At 37.8% G+C, this 24,050-nt stretch overlaps 1 protein-coding gene across 11 annotated transcripts in view; it reads right to left on the bottom strand.

Annotated features, from left to right (window-relative positions):
• camta1a (calmodulin binding transcription activator 1a) overlaps positions 1–24,050 on the bottom strand; it is a 636,729-nt gene that overhangs the window by 591,804 nt on the left and 20,875 nt on the right. For all 11 annotated transcript variants that reach the window (XM_049462994.1, XM_049462995.1, XM_049462996.1 and 8 more), the window contains one exon: positions 7,546–7,649. In XM_049462994.1, the coding sequence (XP_049318951.1) occupies positions 7,546–7,649 (104 nt within the window). The remainder of the gene's footprint in view (positions 1–7,545; positions 7,650–24,050) is intronic.

The following is a 24,050-nucleotide window of genomic DNA, read 5'->3' as shown; positions in this document are numbered from 1 at the left end:
GTACATCTACCTTGCTGTGCCTTTCTTTACCTCAATCTACCTACCTCTACCTCCATCTACCTTGATCTACCCCACTCTATGCCTACCTCTGCTTTCCACTTCTTCACTCTGCATTCCTCTACCTTGATCTCCCTTTAACTTGCTCTACCTCCTTCTACCTTCCACTACCTCACTCTGTCTCCTTCTGGCTCACTGTAACTCACTCTGTCTCCTTCGTCTATCCTCTACCTCAATCTGCCTCCTTCTAACTTCTACTTCCCCGTGCTGCTTTAATCTAACTTGCCCTAGTTGGCTTTACCTTCCACTACCTCGCTCTGCCTCACTTTACCTCCCTCTACATTGCTCTACCTCATTTTACCTTCCACTACCTCGCTCTGCCTCACTCTGCCTCACTGTACCTCACTCTGCCTACCTCGTCTGCCTTCCTCGTCTATCCACTACCTTGCTCTGTCTAAATCTACCTTCCACTTTTTTGCTCTGCGTCACTCTAACTTGCTCTAGCTCCCTTTATGTTCTTCTACCTTGCTCTGCCTCATTCTACCTCCCTCTTACTTGCTCTACCTCCTTCTAGCTTAGACTACCTCACTCTGCCTCCCACTGCCTTACTCTGCCTCACTCTGCCTCCCTCGTCTATCCACTACCTCGCTCTGTCTAAATCTACCTTCAATTTCCTCGCTCTGCGTCACTCTAACTTGTACTAGCTCCCTGTAGGTTCCTCTACCTTGCTTCACCTCCTTCTACTTTCCACTACCTCACTCTGCCTCGCTGTACCTCACTTTGCCTCTGTCAACTATCCTCTACCTTAATCTGTCTCCTTCTACCTTCCACTTCTCCGCTCTGCTTCACTCTAACTTGCCCAAGTTGGCTTTACCTTCCTCTACCTTTCTCTATCTTGCCTCACTCTACCTCCCTCTACATTGCTCCACTTCATTTTACCTTCCACTACCTCGCTCTGCCTCACTGTATTTCATTCTTCCTCTATCTCAATCTACCTTTCTCTACCCGCTCTACCTCCAGCCTTGTTTTGTCACATGTGCACAGTCTGCAGTGTGGGTAACGAAATTTTAGTTTACTCTTGTTTAGAATATCATCAAAGCAGGCCATGTATTAGTAAAGGCCATGTATTTGTATTTTGTCTAACAGAGATTTGATTTTATACCTAATTGATCTTTCCATCTATTCTTTAGGAATCAAAAAAGGTTCATTAAATATTATGACACTTCCCAGCACCTTTCTTAAAAATGTAGGACCATATCTCCCAGTTGAGAACCATTCAGGAACCTTTATTTTCTAAGTGAAAATAAGAGAGTGCAGAAGAATAGGCTGTGAGTGCTTATTATGAACTGCATCCGTGCAGAGGAGATAATGTTAAGTACCTATTCCTGTCAAAATCCCTTTTCGTATTAAAAAACAACAAACAAACCACTTTTTAAATGATCAACTTTCCAAAGAGACAAACAAAAAGAGAACTCAGTTAACCCCACGCAGTTTGGCATCATAGGTTGAAAACAAAACAATGGCCCCTCCCGCTTCCCAAGACGAGTTTCGAGCAGGGAGAAAAACAAGGCGGCATTAGGCATGCAGGACAAGCAGGAGGAATATGCAGAGAATAAATGAGGTGTCACTTTCAGTAAGAGTCACACAATCAGCAGCAACGAGAGACTCCTTAATCCTGCTCAGCCTGCCATCAGTGAGTCACTCCAGCCCTGGTGTCTGCCTGGCGCACATGAAAGAGAAATGCCCTTGGTTTTGGGGAAGGTTGACTCCCCGCCTTCCCATGCAGCCTGTTCTCCTGATGCACGCCACATAAGAATTAGGCATGCCTCTGCAGCTGCCTCTCGCACACCCCTGCGCTTGGAGCATCCACCACTGATGGCTGACATTAATCCAAAGGGCGCTTGACAACATATTAAATGCTCTTTAAAGTAGCGCTGAAAATACTACTGGGTTTCTCCTTCTTTATGAGGCGTCTGTTGTGATTTAATTTCTGTAATAAATGACTTGACACACTGTACAAAGCTGCAGCCGCCAGCATTTCACTTCTACCAGCGCCGACGTTTTCCAATCAATTTCAAAAAAACTTTAATTAATTTTGACTGCGAGCGCAACACTCTGGGTCAAACAAGTTATAACATCGTCCTCAATTAGGAACGCGCTAACTGATTGTTGGGAATACTGTTGCCTTTTTGCACTCCTCTATCTGCCAATCAGAGTTAAGGAAATTGGCTGACAATAAACAATACGCTTGGCTATGGGTATACATAACTGTATACGTCACTGTAATTGCAACTTGACTGGAGAAGGAAAAAAATGTTTTAATTTTAATTAAAGTCAATGTTAGAAACATTTATTCTCTTTTTTATTCACTTCATATCTCTCTTTTGCCGCAAAATAGCAGAAACAGCAAAACTGAGCTTTTAAACTGCAGATAGGAGATTCAAATCTGGAATAAACTGATATTTAGTCAGAAAACACATGATCTGCAGTTTTTGGTCATTTTTTTGGGCAGGCATTCAAAACAGTGAAAACTGAAGAATGAATATGTTTTTTTGGGACAGTCACGCAATTACACCTACAGCAGCTTTTATGATATGTTGTTCTGAATGTGTTAGGGTTCAGTATTGAAAATAGCTTAGCGATACAATACATAAAGTAGCACAATACAGCAATAACTATTTAATGCGTTGCAATATTGTATGCAACTAAATATATATCACAATTTTTGGTGAAACTATCATAGTATTAAAACACACCAGACTGCATAAAATCTGAGTAAAAGAAAAGTTTACTTTTAATCCATTAAGAAGAATAAGATAAAAAAATTACTTGTAAACATTTCATAAAAAATCAGTACTGTTTTTGAGAATTGCAGCATTATATTATAATAGCAATGTTGTGATACTTTGACATATCAATATTTCCTTGCACCCCTAACCCATTCATATGGAGATGGTCCCTCAATGGCTGCTCTAATAGCAGGTTTGAAACTCTGCTGTTAATGATCAGCAGAGCATTGGATATTTTTATTTAATATAATCTTTGGCATGTGACGACTAAAACTTTGTGGCTGAGTTGCTGCTGTTCTTAAATGCTTCTACTTTCTTAATAAAATCAGGTCACCAGGTTTATAGACAATCAAATGTTCATTAGACTAACCAGGATGCCAGCGTCGATAACTTATATGCAGCCCAACAGCATGTTATACCCTTTCAATTATACAATTTTCCCAAAAATAAACATATCCTTTTGCTCTTATACTGTAATCACTTACATACATTGTTTAATATATTATATATAATTGTACATTACATTCACATACATATAGTTTAATTTAATTCCATCAGCTTCTTGATGGTGCATTTATTTTGTCACATACATGTACATATAAATTTACACATACACTGACAAGCAGCACCCGATTTAAAGTGAGGGACTTTTTACTCCAAAGGAATTCAATCGTAATATGTTTTTCCAGACTCTGTGGCCTTTGCATCGTTTTATATGGGAACAAACCCGAACAATCGCATTTTTCCAAATTTGCATTACAAAGCTTTTATGTTAAATGAAAACACACCTGAGCTGCAGATTACCTGCACAGAGGAAGCGAATTTATGCTTGATTCTGACAAGATACACAAATGGTGAGAGACCTGAGCTTTCAGTCTCCATCCTGCCATTGTCATTCATTTCCCTACACAGCGAGCCCCTCCCCACCCCACCCGAGGAAGAAAAAAACAGAAAAAAGCAAGGTTGTCACTCCATAAAGAATACGCCGAGGGATAAAGCAGTGTATTCAATTCATAAATATCCCTTTAAGAGGGCGACGTCAGTGATTTGTCACTAGGGGCTTTTGGCAGGGCTGAAATTGATGCGCGACTGACATGTGAGTTATGTAGGGGGGCTGTGGCAGGCATGATGATTTCCAGGGAGGCAGACTCACCCACCACAGCATCTCCTCATCCCCTCCCTTTAACAACCTTCACAGCAGAACGGCATTAATTAAAAAAGTAAGAGGGAGAGCCATTTAGAAACTTTATGATTTAAGGAAGGAAAAAAGCTACAGGATGGACTCCTTTGTGTTCTGTCCTCTGATGATACAGCCGCCTGTCAATTAACGTTCTCCAGCGTCGCGTCACCGGAATCGAGCGCATTAAAAATTCGCCGCGAGTAGGCGAGGAGTTTATGAATTTTCTTCAGAAGATTTTTTTTTCCACGACGGCACAATCATTTAAAATCCCTCCAGCTTCAAGCAGCTAAATAATGTTTCGTTTCAGGCTCCTGGTCAGCCAGCGTGCGGGGAGGGCCACAGCGCATAACAGCCTGAACATGAACAACAAATAAAATGTGAAAATCAAGCAAAACACCGTCTCATTTCCATTAAACGATAAAGTAGCCAGACTGAGGGAAATCAACTCATTTAAAATGGCTGGCCTGCAGGTCAAGGACGACTGGCAAACTGCCTCTGTGATTTCTCTTCACCCGGTCGCAAAATATAAACACATTTTCATTCCCAGCGCAAAAAAAAAACAGAGCAAATCTGAGAGGCTCCTTATCTTTTCTTGTTTGTTTGATACATTGTATATGAAATACCTTCAGACTTCAGATAAAACGTGCTTAAACTGCTTTTTCATATGCAGATTATGAGGTGGACGCCGCACAACACAAGACACACAGCTCTGCTCAAGCACAGATGTGGGCATGCTGACTGTAATATGATCCAGAAAAAAGCGTGAGAGATTTAGACTACCTCTAATTCCAATTCAAGGTATATTTTATAGCAAATCATTGTTACATTTTTAATGCTGAGACCTGGAAAAATCCCTGAGTCTATTCTCTATTCCCAAATCAAATCTGACAACCTGCTGAACATGCTGGGATACCTTGGTGCATCTGCAAAAGTATCAAAAAACACAGGCTATGTTTACATACAAAAACTTTCTCTAGTCTGATTGAAATTCATGCTGATCATATATTAAGAATAAGGTGTTTATATGTCACTCTAATCAACAATCTGATAAATCTTCACTTGCACATGCACACTACAAATAATCTGATCCAAAATAATGCACATATGTAGAGTATCATTTAGTGTACATGTTACCATGTTAAGTACTATGTTTTCAGTTCAGTTTTCAGTGTGTTTTTATTTTTTTATTGCTTTAAATGTACCTTACATTCAATTATTATTAAAGAACAGAAGCACTAATCTGAATTTCAGTCCTAAATTCCAATACCTGTACAGAAATTCTACTTATCAGTCGATACACAATTCCAATATGACACCACAGTTTCATACATTTTATAATATTGTATTTATCAGAATTATCTGAGCTCAGGGCATTCATTTTTTCTCTCTATCAGCAAGAACTTGCAGAAACAGGAAAACATGGCTTTTAAAATGCAGATTTAAATATTAAATAGTAAATGTTCTGTTTGCTTGTAAAGAGATAATCTGTTGTTTTCAGACACTTCATGAGGTATGTTCAGAAGGTAAAGTTGCTGAAGTGTTTGTCACTCTGATCACAAAGCACACAATGTACTTTAACTTCTCGTTTTGGAATATAAACAGTTACAGGTGTTTAGATTGATGTATTTTTTTAATTAACAGTATTGACTAAGACTATTGAACTGTATGGTCAACATATGACAATTAATTTTAGTTGATATGATATGATACAGATGCCTATACCTGCAAATTAATTAAAAAAAGAAACGTATTTGCCAAATAATGTAATGCGCCCTGTAACGAAGAGCAATCTGTAACATATGCTGTAAATAATATAAAAAATTTCTGACCTCATTCAATCAGACAGCAAATTTCCTCAGAATGGCTTCAATCAAACTAGTCTATTCCAACCGAGTATGTATAAATACATGGATGTGTTCTGTTCCAATTGAGCAGCTAGTTGGTTTATTAACACATTATTACATAATTAACAGGCTGCATGTAAACATGGCCTCTAATTCTTATAATTGGCAACACAACTGAAAAATCTATAGTTTTAGGCCAACTTGGAAATTTGGCTCCACAAGTTAAAGATGAAATTAGAAATCTGGGTGTAATTCTAGACTCAAGTTTAACTTTTAAACCTCATATTGGAAATGTTACAAGAACAGCTTTCTATCACTTAAGAAATATTACACGAGTTAGACCTTTCCTCAAACAGATGGATGCTGAGAAATTAATCCATGCTTTTGTTTTCTCTAGACTAGATAACTGTAATGCATTATTTACTGGGCTCCCAAAATCTACTACTGACAGATTACAGCTGGTTCAGAACGCTGCAGCTAGAGTTCTAACTCGCGCTAAAAAGAGAGAACACATCACACCTGTTCTAGCTTCACTGCACTGGCTGCCAGTGCCATTTAGAATAGATTTTAAGATTCTCTTACTGGTTTTTAAATGTCTGACTGGATCAGCTCCTCAGTACATTTCTGAACTATTGACAGAATATGTTCCAGATCGAGCTCTAAGATCATCAGGAGCTGCTTTATTAGATATTCCTAAAATGCAATATAAAAAGACGGGTGAAGCTGCCTTCTGTTTTTATGCACCAAAAATCTGGAACTCTCTACCGATACACATTCGACAGTCACCAGATATTACACAATTTAAAAAACAGCTTAAAACACATCTATACACCCTCGCTTTCTACTAGCTTTATAAATTATATTTTATATTTATTGTTTCTATGTTTTGCTGATAAATTATTTTTTATTTTTCTACTTTTTCTTTTTTGGTATTCACTTTTCCTATTATTTTGTTTACCTTGTTGTAATGTACCTCAGGTAATTATCTTGTATATTGATTTTATATTGAAAAGCACTTTGAGCTACATCTTATGTATGAAAGGTGCTATATAAATAAAATTATTATTATTATTATTATTATTATTACTTTGAGGGAAATACATTATAAAAGAAAATAAATGCTGTTTTTCAGCCCAAAGAAAGTGTAGGAAGGTAGCAGAAGAACATCTGACAGGTTCTACTAGCACACATCTAACTGCAACCATACGCTATTGCTTGCACACCATAAATAATACGCAGACTATTTATAGCAGTCATAATCGTTCTGAATAAAACTGGTCAAGAAACAGATGGCTGAAGAAGTTCTACAACTCTGCAAACTGCTGTGCAGAAAATAGGAGTAGGAGGGAGAAGAAGAAGCTAATTCTGAGTGTCAGTGGCACAGATTTGTGTACATATTCCATCTAACTATAGTGTTCACACTATATATATGTGTGTGTGTGTGTGTATGTACAGCATGCATATCATTTTGCACATTTAATGACTGTTTCTGGTCTTGTGCCAAGTTCCACACTACACTGGAAATGCAAACTGGATTTTATAAGTTTTTGTGCTTCAAGAATGAGGCTTTTTGTTTAAATATGAGAGCAGAGCTGCTGGAGAACTTTCCGTTAAACACACTGTGTCAGATGCGTTGCTTAAAATAAGATGTAAAAAAAAAACGAGGGCGTGATTTCTATAAGGTCAGCAACAGTAAAAAAAGACAGCAGCAGATGGCAGAGAGAGGTGACCTTACCTCATTGGTGTTCCACCTGTGTCTCTCTTTTGGCAACGAGGAGCATTTTGGTAGACATTCAAGCAGCTTTTTGGGCAGGTATATTTTCAAATGTCCATGTTCATCTGAGGACACAAAGAGGAGAACAACAGGCAAACAAGTCAAACATGTGAAGATAAAACGTGTGTCAGAATAAACTGCAAAAAGATCATATAAAAGAAGAGGAATTAAAAAAAAAGTTTTGTAAAACTTCCTATGAATCATGTACTTACTATGCATTATGAACACATTATAAATACTGTAGCAAACATATATTATAATGAATGCCATAAGCTAGTACAATACTCAGAAGTACTTTTAGTTACATATTTAGCACAGTATAAAGTACAAGAATGTGATGTTATAAAGACAGGTTTCAAAACATTCTTAGTATTAGTATGTTAAGTTTTCTTATAAACAGATACTATAAGGCATTATGTAACCTCTCTTTATAGAGTAGGGTCATATACACGTGGACCACTTCAGTTTCTATACCGTTTCTCTGATTTAGCTATTTATAGGTGTATGTTTGAGTAAAATTAACATTGTTGTTTTATTCTATAAACTACAGACAACATTGCTCCTAAATTCTTAATAATATATTCTCATTTAGAGCATTTATTTGCAGAAAATGAGAAATAGGTGAAATAACAAAAAAAAAATTCATATTTATGAAGTTATTCCAATATTTGATGGAATAACCCTGGTTTTTAATCACAATTTTCATGCATCTTGGCATGTTCTCCTCCACCAGTCTTACACACTGCTTTTGGATAACTTTATGTCACTCCTGGTGCAAAGATCCGAGCAGTTCAGCTTGGCTTGATGGCTTGTGATCATCCATCCAGGTTTTACATTTAATAAAATTAAAGAAACTCATTATTTTTAAGTGGTCTCTTATTTTTTTACAGAGCTGTATGTTGCTTTAAGTACTTATGAGTTATTATACAAGCTTATGGCCATCATTATAACACTACATAATGTATTGTAGATGTATTAATAAGGTATTTTGAATACAGGATTTAATGATAGTGTTATTAATATTTCTTATAAGCTGGACTTACATACATAAGGACGGACAAACAATAGTATGAGTACTTAAAAATAGAATACATAATAGTTTGTCTCCAAGATGGGCAGCAGACATTATAAAATTTGCTGATTAAAAAACTACAATAATAAAATATTAAACTACATCATAATTTTAGAAGGTCCTAGAATGGGAAACTGTATTCATCTTGGCTTAGTTAAATAATGAAAGTTCAGTGCATGGAAGTGACAAACCATGAACCTCAAACACAGATGCTTCTTCACTGAAAAAAAAAAACAGGCCCATTCCAAAACTGTAACAGTCTTGTTTTATTTAAGCTAGGGCTTTACAATTGATTAAATTAATCAAAACGGTTCAAAACCTCTAATTGACTTAATCTCGCCAATGTCAAAATTTATTCATTAATTCTGTTAATACTTTTTCCAATGTGTATGTTCCTCAAATACGCAACTCCAGCAGCTTGTGTTAAATAAAAATACAGTGTCTGTCATTTAATAATATTTATTGTTTATTTATCATAATGAAAAACAAATTCAATTAATATCCTTAAACACAAATTCACATCCTCAAAGTTTACATAAAGTTCACATAAATCAAATCAAATCAACAAACTGGACTACCTCAGATTAACCTTTCCACACATCAGAAGAGGAACTCAAAGGCACAGCTTGAGGAAGTCATATCCTATCCACCTTATTCTGCGTGACGACAGGGAGGGGGGCATGTTTGTTTACTTTGCGTTAGATCTTCCAGTGCAGCAGCCGACCATTTATATTGCTTACACCCACAGTGATAAAAGTACAAAATAAGTAAAACAATATACTCATTTAGTTATAGAGTTTAACACTAATTAAAGAATGAGGAGAATTTTGCAACACAGAAATATCAGGATCTTGAGGGGTTCCATTTAACTTATTAACCTAAATGCCCATATGTCTGCTCTTACCAATTTATAAAGGACAATGCAACACTAGAACATCCTAAAAAGAGAAAAGGGTTTTCGGTTCTGAAGATTCAGTAAATTGGGTCCTCTTCACCTAAACTCTTCACATTAACTCAGAACACAGTTTTCCTCCACAGAACAGTAAGAGCAGACATATAGACGTTTGGGTGGATGTGTTAAATTTAGTTACATTTTTAGTATATTTGAGTATACTTGAGTATACTTGAGCACTGTTCCATATTATTAACACTACTATTGACATTATCCTCACTGTTCTGTATCAGTCTGAATTAATATTGTAGCATTAGTACAGATAAGATTTTTTTCTCTTTCATACGAGCAGGTCCATTTGATTGTTTCAAACAAATCTAAGCATATTGGTCATTTAACCAAACATAATGTATCACAATATGACTGCACAGAATATCGTTTGAACACTGTTCTCATTTGTATGATATACAGTACCTCCAAAAGGCAGATTATATCTGCTAAGTGTGTCATTTAATTTCCTTAAAGTTTTCCTAAACCTAAAATTTCCTAAAGTTACTACTGGAAAAATATGGTACAAATTCATGTGTTTTTTAATATAGCAATACATATTTTTTTAATATTGTGCAACCGGTACCATACTACATTTACTCCTAATCCTATTATAATATTACATTTCTAAACAACAACTAATTTTATGTGAATTGATGTTACAAAAAAAAATGTATATAAAAAATCAAATATGCAGTATTAAATTTATAAACTGCACACTATAAAAATGTTTAAAAATATGGAACCATACTCAACAGGTTAGAGATAAATCAGTTATATAGAGATATATAATCTGATAAAAAGAGGACAGCAAATAAGGAGAAGCCAATGGAAGAGAAAAAAATCTGAAATTGAAAAGTTAACAGAAGGCTTTTTGGTAATTTTGAGAAAGTCCACTTTGAAAGGCTTAAGGGAGAGATGGCGAGCTTTATTAAGACTTTAACTAGCCAATAAAGTCCACAGCCGTCCTGATCCTGACTGCGAGGTAGAATGGTAAAAAGCACAAATGCCAGCAATGGATAAAAGAAAGGGGGAATAAAATTTGTTCAGAGGGCAATTAAGGCAGGGCTATACATCAGGCTTTCTCATCTAACCCCGAGCGCCTCTCCCTCTGATGGCAGAGGGGCTTAGCGGTCTGCTCCAATCACTGCCATTTAAGCTCACTGTTTTACAGCCGAATATCTAAATTATAACGATACTGTCTACAACTGTGAATTGAGTCCAATTATAATCACCTTGTTACTATCATCTGCCAATTTCACATGCGTCTCTCACCAGCACCCACTAGCATAACACTCACTTCCAGTTCCAATAGAAACATCAGGGGGAAGAGCAAGTGTGGGTAGAGGAAACACACACACAAACACACACACACAAAAAAGCATGCTAGATACCATTATAAAAAGATGTTATACAATGATGTTAACACCATTAACATCAGTGACCATATACGTTCATCGACCATCACTGTCGAAGATGCTAGATGCTGTACATATCTCATACTGACTACATGATATTCTGAATTTCCAGGTATTTTCAAGGCAATAAATGGCATTTTGGTGTAAATACAGACTTGGTGTGCAGATTACTGAACCATTTCTAGGTTATGCTAGCTGTATGCTAGGCTAATAGCTAACCCTTGCAGACTAGCTTCTACTATATAATAAAAGCAGGGCGGGACACTCTTGTTAAAAAAGGTTAGATGTGCCAAAATTGTAACAGACAGCACCATGAAGAATTAAATTCTTGAATATGCATATTCACAAATATTTAAACTACTGTTGAATAAAACCAATATAAAAATGAAAGATTAATGTAGGTACTTTTTATTAAGTATAGCAAGCAACTCCCTATAACATTACAAGCTGTATAACAGGTCAAGATAACAGCAGCACTACATGATTGTTGTAATTATTCCTCTGCTAAAAACAAAGTAATGAAAAGCAGTGGTACAATAAACCAGCCAATCACAACAAATCTTATCAAAATAGTCATAGGTCTAACCTGAAAACATTTTTAACCTCAACCAATAAAAATCATATACTTATTAATACATGAATAAACAGCTTCAAATATTGAGCATATGAGTTATACTGCACCTTTAAGATGAATATGTGTAAATTTATATTGTAAAAGTTTAATCCACATCCACATCAACATTTCTATTTCAAAGACACAAGAAAATAATGTTGTTGTTTTTTTCTATGAAATTGGTACTTTAAATTATCAAAATCTGACATACTATGATGAGAAATATGTGATTTTACACAACTATGACTACACATACACAGGAATATGCACTTCTCACAAGAGGTCTTAAACAATTTTACCAAAGTTCTTCAGTGCAGCAGCTCTCTGACTCAAATTCATAATGACAGAAGCATCATTCCACCTATTACAGTCAGTGTACCCTCAAAATGTTTTCAGAGCTACTGTTTTAAGGGTAAATGAAATAAATTGCTCTATAATGGTGCTAATTTGTTTCTAAATTTGTATGATAAACACTCTATTTCACTCTATTTTGAGCTCCTGCGGGAACAAAAAAGTGATGCGAGTGGGTTTTTATCCTATCTGCAACTACGTGAGCACATTAGGACATTTTAGACAAGGTTTTAAAGAAAGAGGACAGCAAAAACACACAGCACTGATGAGTCAACTGCGCTAGAACACTTTTTGAGTCAGAAATACCACCACAATTCTGATGGGGCTATAATTGCAAAATAACAATCCACAGTTGCTTTTCAGCGCTATGCCAAAGCCAGCAAATGCGGTTAAGAAACCCGCTCGCAAATCTGTGTGATTACAGCTTTCTTTGAGCTAATGGGCTTACTCTTCACAGCGTGCTGTAGCTCCGCTCACGTCACTGATGACATATCAGAACACATCTACTGGAGCCAATTACACAATTTCCAGCTCCGGCTGCTCGCGCTACGCAGTGGGCAATTTGTGCGGAATTGAAATTACCATAGTATGAAGGCGCCATTCTTTAAATCAATTCTCCTTCAATCCAATCCACGCAATGAAAAATAACAGAATGAGAGAGAGATGACAACCACAATGAAGTAATATCAGTTCTTCTGAGAGATCCCACAGACCATGTTTACTTTCTCAAATGACAGCAGCGGCATGTGTACGGTGGCAGCGGCGCTCCTGTCGCATATCCCTCATTCTCCCCCCTAGTTGTCAGGCAATCGACTCTTGATATTGCAGACATTTGTCACAGAGCAGGTTGTCATCTGTTTAGACTGAGAAAAATATGGCTCTAAATGAAACATTTATATTACTCTTTTCCTGTCATCCCTTCTTTTCTGTCCCATCCAGGCCGAAATATGATCTTTGCCCACAGAACAATGTGTATGGATCGTATGTGTTTTGTAATAACATGGATAACGATCCTCCAAGAGCTTTACACAAATACGAAGCGCCTCCATCTGTTTCAGCATTTATTCAGCCTTATCGTATTTGTAGTACATGATCTAAACACTTAATTAATTCATGTTATGCACAAGCATGACACTTCTGATTTTTAAAACAAGGGTTTCCAGCTGTGAGGCTTTTATTTGCCACTCTTTCCATCATCATTGCCTTTGAGATTAACAGTGATGTAGTGCTTAGTCAAAGTCTTGATCTCTCTGTGTTTTACAGAACAGCCCAAATAATAATGAAATAACTAAGGATTGAGAAGTTTTCAGTTTAAACAGTGATACACACAAACCATTTTAATTCACTGTTAGTGTGCTGTCCCAAACAGCACACAAGCACATTAGCATTACATATGTGGGAATTTAGGCACAACAAAGCATTTAGTCAGAAGATATATTTTGAATGTGTATGAGCGATATTAGGCTTTTACGTAAGATTTGCTAGTATTGACCCACGCCCTTGACTGGGCAGAGAAGAAGAAAGAGGGGGAGCGAACTCAGAGTATTTGGGATGGAGTTTGGGGCAGCTTCGCTGTAAAGCGTGAAGCCGAAGCCCCCCCTCTCATGAAGAGAAACATGAGAAGAAAATAAAATTAAAGAAGGAGGAAGATGGGGAGGAGGTGGGAGCGAGGTTTGTTCAATGAGTAGGTAGAGAGGAAGTGACGGTTTAAATAGGGATGGAAGTGGGAGGAGTGAGGGCGTGGATCACTCCCAAAACTTAGTTATGACACATAACTCCACATTTGGTGCCAACACCAGTTAGATCCACAGCCTAATGCTACCACCACCAAGCTTAACAGTTGTAACAGGGTGCTTACACCTGACCTTTATTTTTACAAATATACTGCTCATTGTAGCCAAACAACTCCATCTCTGTCTCATCAGATCATAAAACCTTTCACCATTTTATTTCTTTGTTAATGTGGTCGGCTGGACAAGTTTAAAAGTGTCAGTTTTGAAGCATAGAGGGGTTCTTTTTTTGGATGCCAGGCTTTTAGTCCATGGCAATATTGTAAATAAAAGATAAAAGCTACCAGCTGTAGTCAATCGTGATCACTAAGAGGAAGTTAGGGAGTTCTTGACTTGGGTGAAATCAAAGACATTTTGAAAAACAAATTTAAAGCCCAATATTGCTACAATATTGACAATATATATCCTTGGTGAGTGTATGTAAATATCCGTGTATTAAACTTGCATTGTAAATATCTTGTATTAAATTCAAGAAGAGAAATAACATGCAAAAAGAGGATTATATGCTTTTTAAATTTTACTAATACAGCTGATCAGGGTAATTATACAAAATTCTTTATTTTTTCTTGTTGGAGAATTTTAATAGCTTTTGTTTATGAGATATAAAATATTTTTTTTTAACTCACAAACAATTCTTACATAACATGGGGATTATATCTTCCACCGATTATGAGCATTAGCACATTCTCATTTATTGTTTCCCTGCATTTAGGGGCGTGTCAGTCACAAAAGCATCTAATGGAGAGAATGGACTGAACAAACAGTCAGTAGATAGAGGGGGAAAAGGCTGAGTAAGAAGAGTAATCTCAGCCTGTATCAGGATACTAGCAAAGGATCCAAAGGCACATGATCAGGACATGAAACTGCAGTGTTCCCCACCGAAGTGACGAGATAAAACCCAGCCCTGGCATTTGCTGCACGCGGGGTGCTGGAAATGGGCTGTGCTGGGCTAAATTACTCTTACAGTAGGGAGCAGATACTGTATCTGGGATGATTTGCCTCGCTCAATTAACGTTTCACCAGAGCAGCTGCTCGCAGATAACAACAAGGTGCTTTAGCATCACCCTAGGCAAGCAGAATAAAGCGTGATATATAAACAACGTACACTCGCAGCCCGACTCCCAAAGACACAAAAAAGACCTTCCATCTTTAAGCTCTGGGCCTGACAGTTCACATTATGTCTCAGCAAATGTTTGTACAATGCAAATATCAAACGTTTCTCAATGGAATACCAATCACAGTGTGATGCAGAATTGTTTTTCCTGATCATTTTCTGCATCCTTAGAGCTCCTGCCTCGGCTTCATATATAACTGCAAATACTATAATCTTCATTTTAAAAGGCTCATAACACGGAAAACTGAATCCCTGAATCTGATACAGTGAATATACTGTTCACTGCCCAGGCCATTTGCTGCCTGCATGAAAATGAAGCTACAAAAACAATCCATTTGGAATTTACATTAGACAATGAGGTATACAAAATGTTGGGCACACTAGTAGGGGCGTGTCATACTGTGTGTCGCATTGTACATCATAATATTACATGTCATCATTTTTGTAATGATAACAAATACACAGAACAAGAATATTGGGATCACAAATAAACTGTTAAAATACTGTGAATTATATTAGGGCCATATAGTCCTGCCTTACACTCAAATTCATTTGCTGATATGAAAAGCTAAGCAAGGTGACATGATTTCCAAAAGTCCATAAAGTTACATATCACATATTTTTATTTTTTTATTTTCATTTTTAACAGTTTCAAACTAACATAAAAGAAAATGACTCAAAGCAATGGTTGCACACCCTGAATGAACAGTACTTAAGAAAGTATTTAATATTTAAGTATATGTGAGAGCTTGTGAATGCTTTTTTTTAAACCCAGCTGAGAATCATCAGTCTTTTTTATCACTTGATTTGATCAGGACATCCCTAACTAACATTGTATTCTTCCTCGTACCACTGGCTACAAAAAAACCCAGAGGCATGATCCATCCACCCCCATGCTTAACAGGTAGATATGTGCTCTTTTCCATTAAATTCTGCATCCTTCTTTCTAATCTGCTATAGAAACAATGCACAACCACATGGCAACCAATTAAAAGCTAAAATCACTTAAAAACCGTACATATTAAAATTTTAAATACCACTAATCCAAATGAAGCAAAACACAACATAAAATACTTTCAAACTAAAAGCTAAAATTACTGTATTATATTTGTCTACTAAAAAAATAGTCTGATCCGTGACTTAAATGCGATTCTATAAACAAGTTGATAAACATCTTTAGCTGTATTTTGGTACGAAAATGTATGCAGTACAGCAAGCAGTTTTCACAGAATATGAAACACTATATCAAACATTTCAAAATGTCTGTAAAAAGTCCTAAATACAAAAACAGAAGTTTCTTTTGGGACTATAACCTTGAATATACCTGTCCACCTTCACTGCATTTAAAAACACATTTATGGCCAAAAACAGTGTCTCAGGCATTAGGTAGGGTTCATTCATAATTCATGTAATATTTTCCTGTGATGCACCTCTGAGAGGCATTAAACACTTTAGGCATCTGTTTCCTGTCAACAACTCCGTCAACAAATCTGACTCTGTATGTTTGCTTAGAATTTTCCCATCAAATACGTTACTGAAAAAGTCCCTTTCCCTTTAATTACACTAACAGGGCAAATGTTGGTCCTGTCCCATGACTTTTGCCATGTCTTATGGAGGATAAAGAACGCTGCCTCCTATATTGAATGTAATTGCTGCCAGAGTCGCTTGTCTGTTCTCATGGACAATCATAGCCAGATGTTACAGGTCAAAATCATTACCACCTATTGTACTGTTCATTGTGTGTGGTAATGTCATCTCACAAGATAAAGCCTTACAAGCCACCCTGTGAGGTAACTTTATGATCAATTGAGCTAATGCTATCCCAAGACTTGTGACATGTCAGAATATAAAATGTGGATTGAAAATTTACCGTTAAAATGATTTAAGCTTATTTCTGGTGAATAAGCACAAACACACACAGATACACACAGATTATTAAATACCTTAGACTAAAAAGCTATAACACAAGGAAACTATAAGGTATCATTCCTTAAGATATGTCAGCTACTGTAGTTGGAACAGCACATAGAAAAGAGGGAGAAGTAATGTTGAATCTTTTGCAATATCTGGACAGTCTTTCTCTCTCACTTCTTCACACACACACACACACACACACACACACATACACACACGCACACAAACAAATCAGACTGAGTAGGAGGAGTCCTCACAGGCTCTCCAGCGGCTGGGACGCGCTCCACTGCCTGCTTTCTGTGATCAATGCAGGCCGAGGCACGCGCCCGGCCCGTAATTAAGCACCGCCTGCCTGCCGCTGATCAATGCTAACTACAACATTCCCTTAGACACACCCACCGATGACATCATTCTTCTCCATGGCGGTTTATATATATATATATATATATATATATATATATGTAACATCATATTTTACTGACAGTGTGTGCTCATATAAAACAATTTCTAACAAGATTCTGAGGTAAAAGAAGATAAAAAGAGTAAAAAAAAACTATAAAAAGGTCATAGACTGGTTAAATTTAATCCCCTGGTCCATGAGTGTGGCAGAAGGTGTGTCCCAGAGCCTTGGCTGCAGCAAAAGTAGGCTGCATTTCTTAGCTGCTACATTACAGAAGGCTTTGTAGCTGAGAAACACAGCCGATGTTCAGCATCATCAGCGTCTTAAAAATAAAAATCTTTTTTTTTTAAATAACTATACTTACAAACTTAAAAATGTACCACAAAATTAAGAGCTCAATATTTAATGCATGCACATGAGGTGCAAACATATACAATTACACATTGCTTCCAAGACAGAATTTTGCTATTACCACAATATAGAGTTTTGACTATTAAGTGCAATTGTTGTTGTGTATGATATGTTATGGCACACCCCTACCATTGACTGTTCCTCTGCTCAACCGATGCACACCATTATAAATAAACTCCCTTAGTTCAGACCCCTGAGAACAAATTCACTGTTGCACTTGTTTATTTGCTGCTTAGATTTCATTACTTTGATTCACTCCCATTAATTTTCACACAAGCCCAAGCCATAAAGTTACTGTGTGACACATTTGAAACTTCTTTTCCTCTATCAGGGCAGGTAAGTGAGCTCTAATCCACAGCCATGCTAATTCTCACACATCTATTTGTAATTTTTCCATTCTGTGTTTCCTTCAGGAAATGCACTTTTCTAGATGGAATCAGAATTTATTTATGTGACAAAATGCAATGCACACAACTTTTACGTTTCAATGTTACCAAACAAAGCCTTAATAGACTGTTCCATATGTGTGAGTAACAGGCTACTGAGAAGTAATTTTCTTCATAGGACAGTCCTACAGAGGACCCAGTCTACCTCGACTGCAGCCTAGACTTTGGAATGCAGCTTCAATCTGAATCTCTTTCATTTTTAGCGTACATCCTGAGGAAAAGAGGGAGGAAAAAACACGCCTCTGTTCAGATTGGATGGCTGTTAATTAAAAACTCCTCATAGCGCCAAAATGCTCTGTAACTTCTCCCAGAACGCAGCTTGAGAGACATCTTAGAAAGTGTGGGATTTGCTCCCTCCTTTTTTTTCGTCCGCCAAATAAAATGAATGTGACTGAACTGAAGGCTCATTGCTCTGCAGTTAAGAGCATAAGAGACAGAGCTGAATGTTAATTCACCACAGCACTGATACTGCCTGCTTTAATAAAGAGCCTCTAACAGTATCTACTATGTGGTAGAAAAACACACACACATTTACACACACACACCCTCTTATCTGACATTATTGTGACTCTGGGGACTAAAATGAGCTCCAGTGGCACAAAAAAAAAAAATCAATTGCTAAGCTAGAGCAAAAGGCAAGAAAAAAACGCACAGAAGAGAGAGTGAACAGGCAGTTACGACTGCAGAAAGAGAAAGAGAGAGAAAGAGAGAGAGAGAGAGAGAGAGAGAGAGAGAGAGAGAGGAAAAAGTGCTGGTGGCCGGCTCAGAGAGAAGTGAGAAAAAAAAACCCTAAGAAAGAAGCGAGGCAGCAAGAGGATGGCGCCTCTGCTAACGACCCAGCTGTAGCTACAGCGGCGGCTGCTGAGCGGCAGCCATTACCGATCACTTTCCCCGCTTTGCTCACGCTGAGGCGGGCTCACGCACACCGCTGCGCCCGTGCCAGCCTCCTCCGCCGCCTCGCATCTTTTATTTTGCCGGCTAAACAGCGACGACGCTGCAAGCATTAGCATAACTCAGTCTCCCCAGCAGTGAAAAACAATCTAGTTGTCAGGTCCTAAAGTGCAAGGCTGGCTGAAAACGAGGGACGCGGCTATATTAGAAGATGTGCGGTGCTGAGCTGAGCTGAGCTGGGGGGCGGCCAATTACTGGGCCAGAGCCTGATCAGGAGAGAAATAACAGGAGAGTCTTCATGGCCAAATGGTGGGGGGGGTTGGGAAGTGGGTGAACGGGAGACAAGAGAGTGAGCCAAGGGACAAAAAGACAAGAGATGAGCAAGAGAAGAGCATGAGGGGGAATAAGTAGAGAAGGAAGGAAGAAAGTAAGAAAGTAGTGTGAACTGGGCCGGGCTTGGCTGACGTATGGCAAATGTGGTTTATATTCTGCAACTGGGGTGTTGGGACAACGCGGTTCAGGGCAATTCCTGTATCATACTCGGCTACTGGGTTGTTGGAAAATGCAAATCAGGCCAATTCCCTTATTATACTTGGAAACCGGGGTTTTGGCAAATGTAGCTTAAGCTGATTTCCATATTATACTCGGCAACCAGGGTGTTGGCAAAACTGGTGTGGGTCAATTCCCGTATTATTCTCTACAAACAGGGGAGTTGGCACAAGCAACACTCAGCCCAGATGTGAGCCGAGCACTTGAGTCAAAATCAGGCCTAGATTTCAACTGGAGCAGGGCCAATGTATCTTATGCTCGATGTGTGGTATTATGACCAGAAATGACCCAAGTTATTTTTGCAATCTGGGAAGGCAAAGACAAAAAGAGAAAGGGTGATGTAGAAACAAAATAAGCTTCCCATACAGGAAAAAGTAAAAAAAAAAAAACAAATAAATACAGGCCAGTAAAGCAGCAGACATGCTGAGTAGAAAGTACATACCATGAGGAGAAACGGGAAGGGGAAATAGAAGGAAAGAAAAAATAAGAGGAGAGAAACAGTGGAGGGATGTAGAAGCCACGTAGACAGTACATAAGGGCGTTTTCTGCTTATGCTATCTAGTCACCACCCATTCAAAAAGGAAAAGGGTCTCTTTCCTTCATTAGGCCGATGGAGCAGATGAGTGGGACAGGCATGAGGCACCACAATGAGAACGGCTCTTCTACAACTTCAGCGCTAGACCTGCACAACCTCAAACAAGGGTGGAATCAAAGCCTGTGCTTGTGCTGAACCCAGGACCTTACTGTCACCAGTCTACAGCTGTCTACAGCTGTGAGCAGAAGAAAATAGGGCACGCTTGCGCCCCGACAAATTGCAACCGAGGAACCATCCGTCCAGACACGCTGTGTCCTTGCCTGGTTGTCAGAGAGCTGGATACGCTATGATCCCTCTGAACAAGCCTGTGCTGTTTGCTGGTTTTGCGTCTCCTCGTCTTCATCCACGCCTCCTTCATTGCTCCCAAAACGCCACTGCAAAATGCTCACTGGTCCCTAGGTTTGCCGAGAGCACGAAAGTGTGTCCGAGCACTGGCCTGGTGAGGAGAAATATCTAAAAATATATATATTTCTGCAGGGAGGGGGGCGCTGATCTTCAGATTATCAGTGAAGCTGCTCCTCCTGAAGGAGCTTTAACAATATCAGTCATGCTAGCTTGCGCCAGTCTCACCCCGGAGACAGGAGAGGGTCATGAAACTTGAGAGGGCTGACAAAAACAAATCTCAAATCAATATCTTCTGCGACACAAGTCTCTCTCTTTCTCGATCTCTCTTTCTCTCTCTGTCTGTCTGTCTTACTTCCCTGCTTTTTCCCTGTTTTGCTCTCTCATCCCTATCTGTGTTCTGACACTCTTTACGTTTAATTGTTGGCTTCCTCACTGAGGTGCAGCGGTAAAGTTAAAGTTAGCGAGTGAAACTGTGTACATTCATCATGCCGGCCTATTCAATCTCCCGCGCCCTTCTGTTCCTCTCCTGCAGGCAGGATTACTATTATGGATGTTGTAAAATATTAAAAGCATGTTTTATCAATCTAGGCACGTTAAATGGTGCGAATATAATCTTTCCTATATTCCGAGCGCAGCCTTTGGTCTAAATATGAAGGGAGGTATGCAAATTCCATGCATCAACACCAGCGCATCAGGCAGTAAAACGTCCCCCCCTCACAGTCTGCACGCAAAGTCACCTGACATTAGAACAGATGGCTGTTGTAAAATCACTCTCAACTGCGGTATCGATCCATTCAATACTAATCTAATAAAGCATGCCTCCTGTGACCAAAGGGCCAGAGAAATGAATTGAAATAATAATCAGGGCTCTATGGCGGCGAAACTCCTTTTCAAATCAATCTGTCAGAAATGCAAGACTACCAATGTAATGAAATGAGATAAAATAACCGGGCTCCTCCTTCCAGCCTTATGATCCCAACTCAATCCTTTTCAACATTGAAATTCAAGAGCAGCCCCCCACCCCGGCGTGCTGTCTGCCTGAGCGCCGGAGAGCTGTAGCCGTCGGGCTATTTGTTAGCAGTCAGCCATTCCACACCACTACTGATCCCCGCTATCACGGCTCAACTGATGAACTCAATTTAAACTAAGACCTGGCAGGACCAGTCACAGCTTCTCATGCAGGCTGGTGCTTTCCAGAGATTGAGCACTGATCTAAATTTAACTTCTCCAGCATTACCCCGTGCTACATTCCGAGAACGTCATTGGGAGATGCTATTTTCATGTCTCAGAGATGTCTCTGCACTGGAAATACCCACCGCTTCTCAATGGGATACCAATCATAGCTCGAGACACCATTCCCTTGTGGAATTTTTAATGTAATAGCCTTAGAAATTCAGTTACACTCTTAAAACATAAGCCAAACATACGTGTATAAAATTATTTGGTACCACTTCAAAATAAGACTACCTTTATAAAGGTTTTATAAATGGTTTACAATTCATTTATTAATGGTTACTAATTAGGTTGTAAATGCTTTAAAATCATTAATAATCAGTCATAACACATAATTAGAAAGGGCAACAATATAGAAGGCTGTGGGTTCACTATTTGGCAAACAACAGGACATTGTTGCCCTTTCTATGTATGTGTTATAATTAGATTAGATTAGATTAGATTAGATAATACTTTATTGTCAGATCCATGATCTGAAATTTGTTTTGCATAAAAACAGTAGCTCTGTTACAACATCATACATTAACAACACAACATATAAGGGCACAAACAACCATTATAAAAGGGGAAAAAAAAGAAAAGGGGGTACATTAAATACATAGTTCGCTCGCATCATCTCGGTTCATAAAGATCTTGTATCTTATATCTTATAAGTGATTATTAATGATTTTTAAGGCATTTACAACCTAATTAGTAACCATTAATAAACTAATTGTAAACCATTTATAACCCCTTTATAAAGGTAGTCTTATTTTAAAGTGGTACCAATTATTCTTTTAGTGATGCCACAGATAAAAAAAAACGTACATGTTAAAAACCTGTGAATTTGAAGAATACAAGATGTTTATACAAACATATTTTATTAGAAAGGTACCTCTATTACATTGACAAACTAGGGCTGGGCAATATGACTCAAAACTTTTATCTTAATAAGCTTTAAAGATACTGTGATATATGATATGATACAATATGAGAACACCTTAACAAAGTATAATGTTAATTTTGGTTTATAATAAACACCAAAAGCAAAATATGCAACACCAACAGCATGTTGCAAATTTAAATAGTAGATGGTATCTTTAATTACAATATTTTTCCATTTCATTACTTTTTAATCAAATATTTGTCAAATGTTTTTTTCATACTGCCAGAAATATTGGCAAAATTAACATTATACTTTGTTAAGGTGTTCTCATATTGTATCATATCTTATATCACAGTATCTTTAAGCTTATTAAGATATAGGTTTGAGTCACATTGCTCAGCCCTAGTTTGCAATGTAATAGAGGTACTTTTCTAATAAATGTTTTTTACATGTACTTTTTTTATCTGCCAACTATTGCCAAATATATTGCCAAATATTGTCAAAAGTCAAGAGTCATTGGATAGCAATAGGTAAATTGATCAGGAAGTTTTATCTGAAGGGTCAATATAGGAATGCTCACACTAATAAAGGTTGTGAGGTGTTATCTTGTGAGTGAGGCTGAACTTCTGCCATTGTTCTCATGACAAGGCCACAAGAATTATACAACCTCGAGCAAGGTCTAATAGTGGAAGTATTCATCAGAATGCTCATACAAGGCTAATCGTACATGCATCATGTACATGCAGGCATTACGCAATATCAACTTTAGATTATGCTGATTATACTACAGTATACAAGACCAGTCTTTTATAGTAATTCTATAAATATCTTGACTCAATTTCTACAATTTCTACTAAGGACGAAGAACTTACTTGGCCTATTTTGTGACTATAAGAATATAAACACAGTTATTGCCTGAGCACTAAGAGCAGTGGATGCTGATTTAGACACTTTGACTGAACTGTGGTGACAATGCTAGGACGAAGGTACACAGAAGTCAAAGCTCAATTCGGTTTGGGACAAGTTCAGGTACAACAAAAAGAAACAAGCCATCCCTCCCTATTAGGCTTAAGTTTCTTCTCATTTACTGGGAACAGACAGTAATGCAAGTTACAGTCTGTTCCAGCTAGTGTCATTCAGTTCCCCTGAGATAGTCGGTACAGCCTGTAGTGTATTAAGCAGTAAAATGTAAACAGTGAAGATACACACTTGATTAGGTTCTATTTTTATGTAGGCTGACTGAAAAAAAAACAACAAGAATTAGGTCATAACTGACTGCAAAACCTGAAAAGTATGTCTAGTATTATTTTAAAATACAAAATCTTACGCTGTATTTGAACATTCACAGCCAAAAGAAGAAAAAAAACACATACATCCTCTGTGATTCTCATTTGCAATCAGCTTAGGCAAAGATCTGTAGGGGTACAAACAATATTGAAGTACAAGTAGTGCTATGTTCTAAAATCAGTATAATTTATTTATTTACTTATTTATTTAACAGGGACAATGCACATTGATC

Source organism: Astyanax mexicanus, chromosome 13 (assembly GCF_023375975.1).
Source record: "Astyanax mexicanus isolate ESR-SI-001 chromosome 13, AstMex3_surface, whole genome shotgun sequence".
Taxonomy (NCBI): Eukaryota; Metazoa; Chordata; class Actinopteri; order Characiformes; family Acestrorhamphidae; genus Astyanax; species Astyanax mexicanus.
This window is presented reverse-complemented; position numbering and strand designations above follow the sequence as displayed.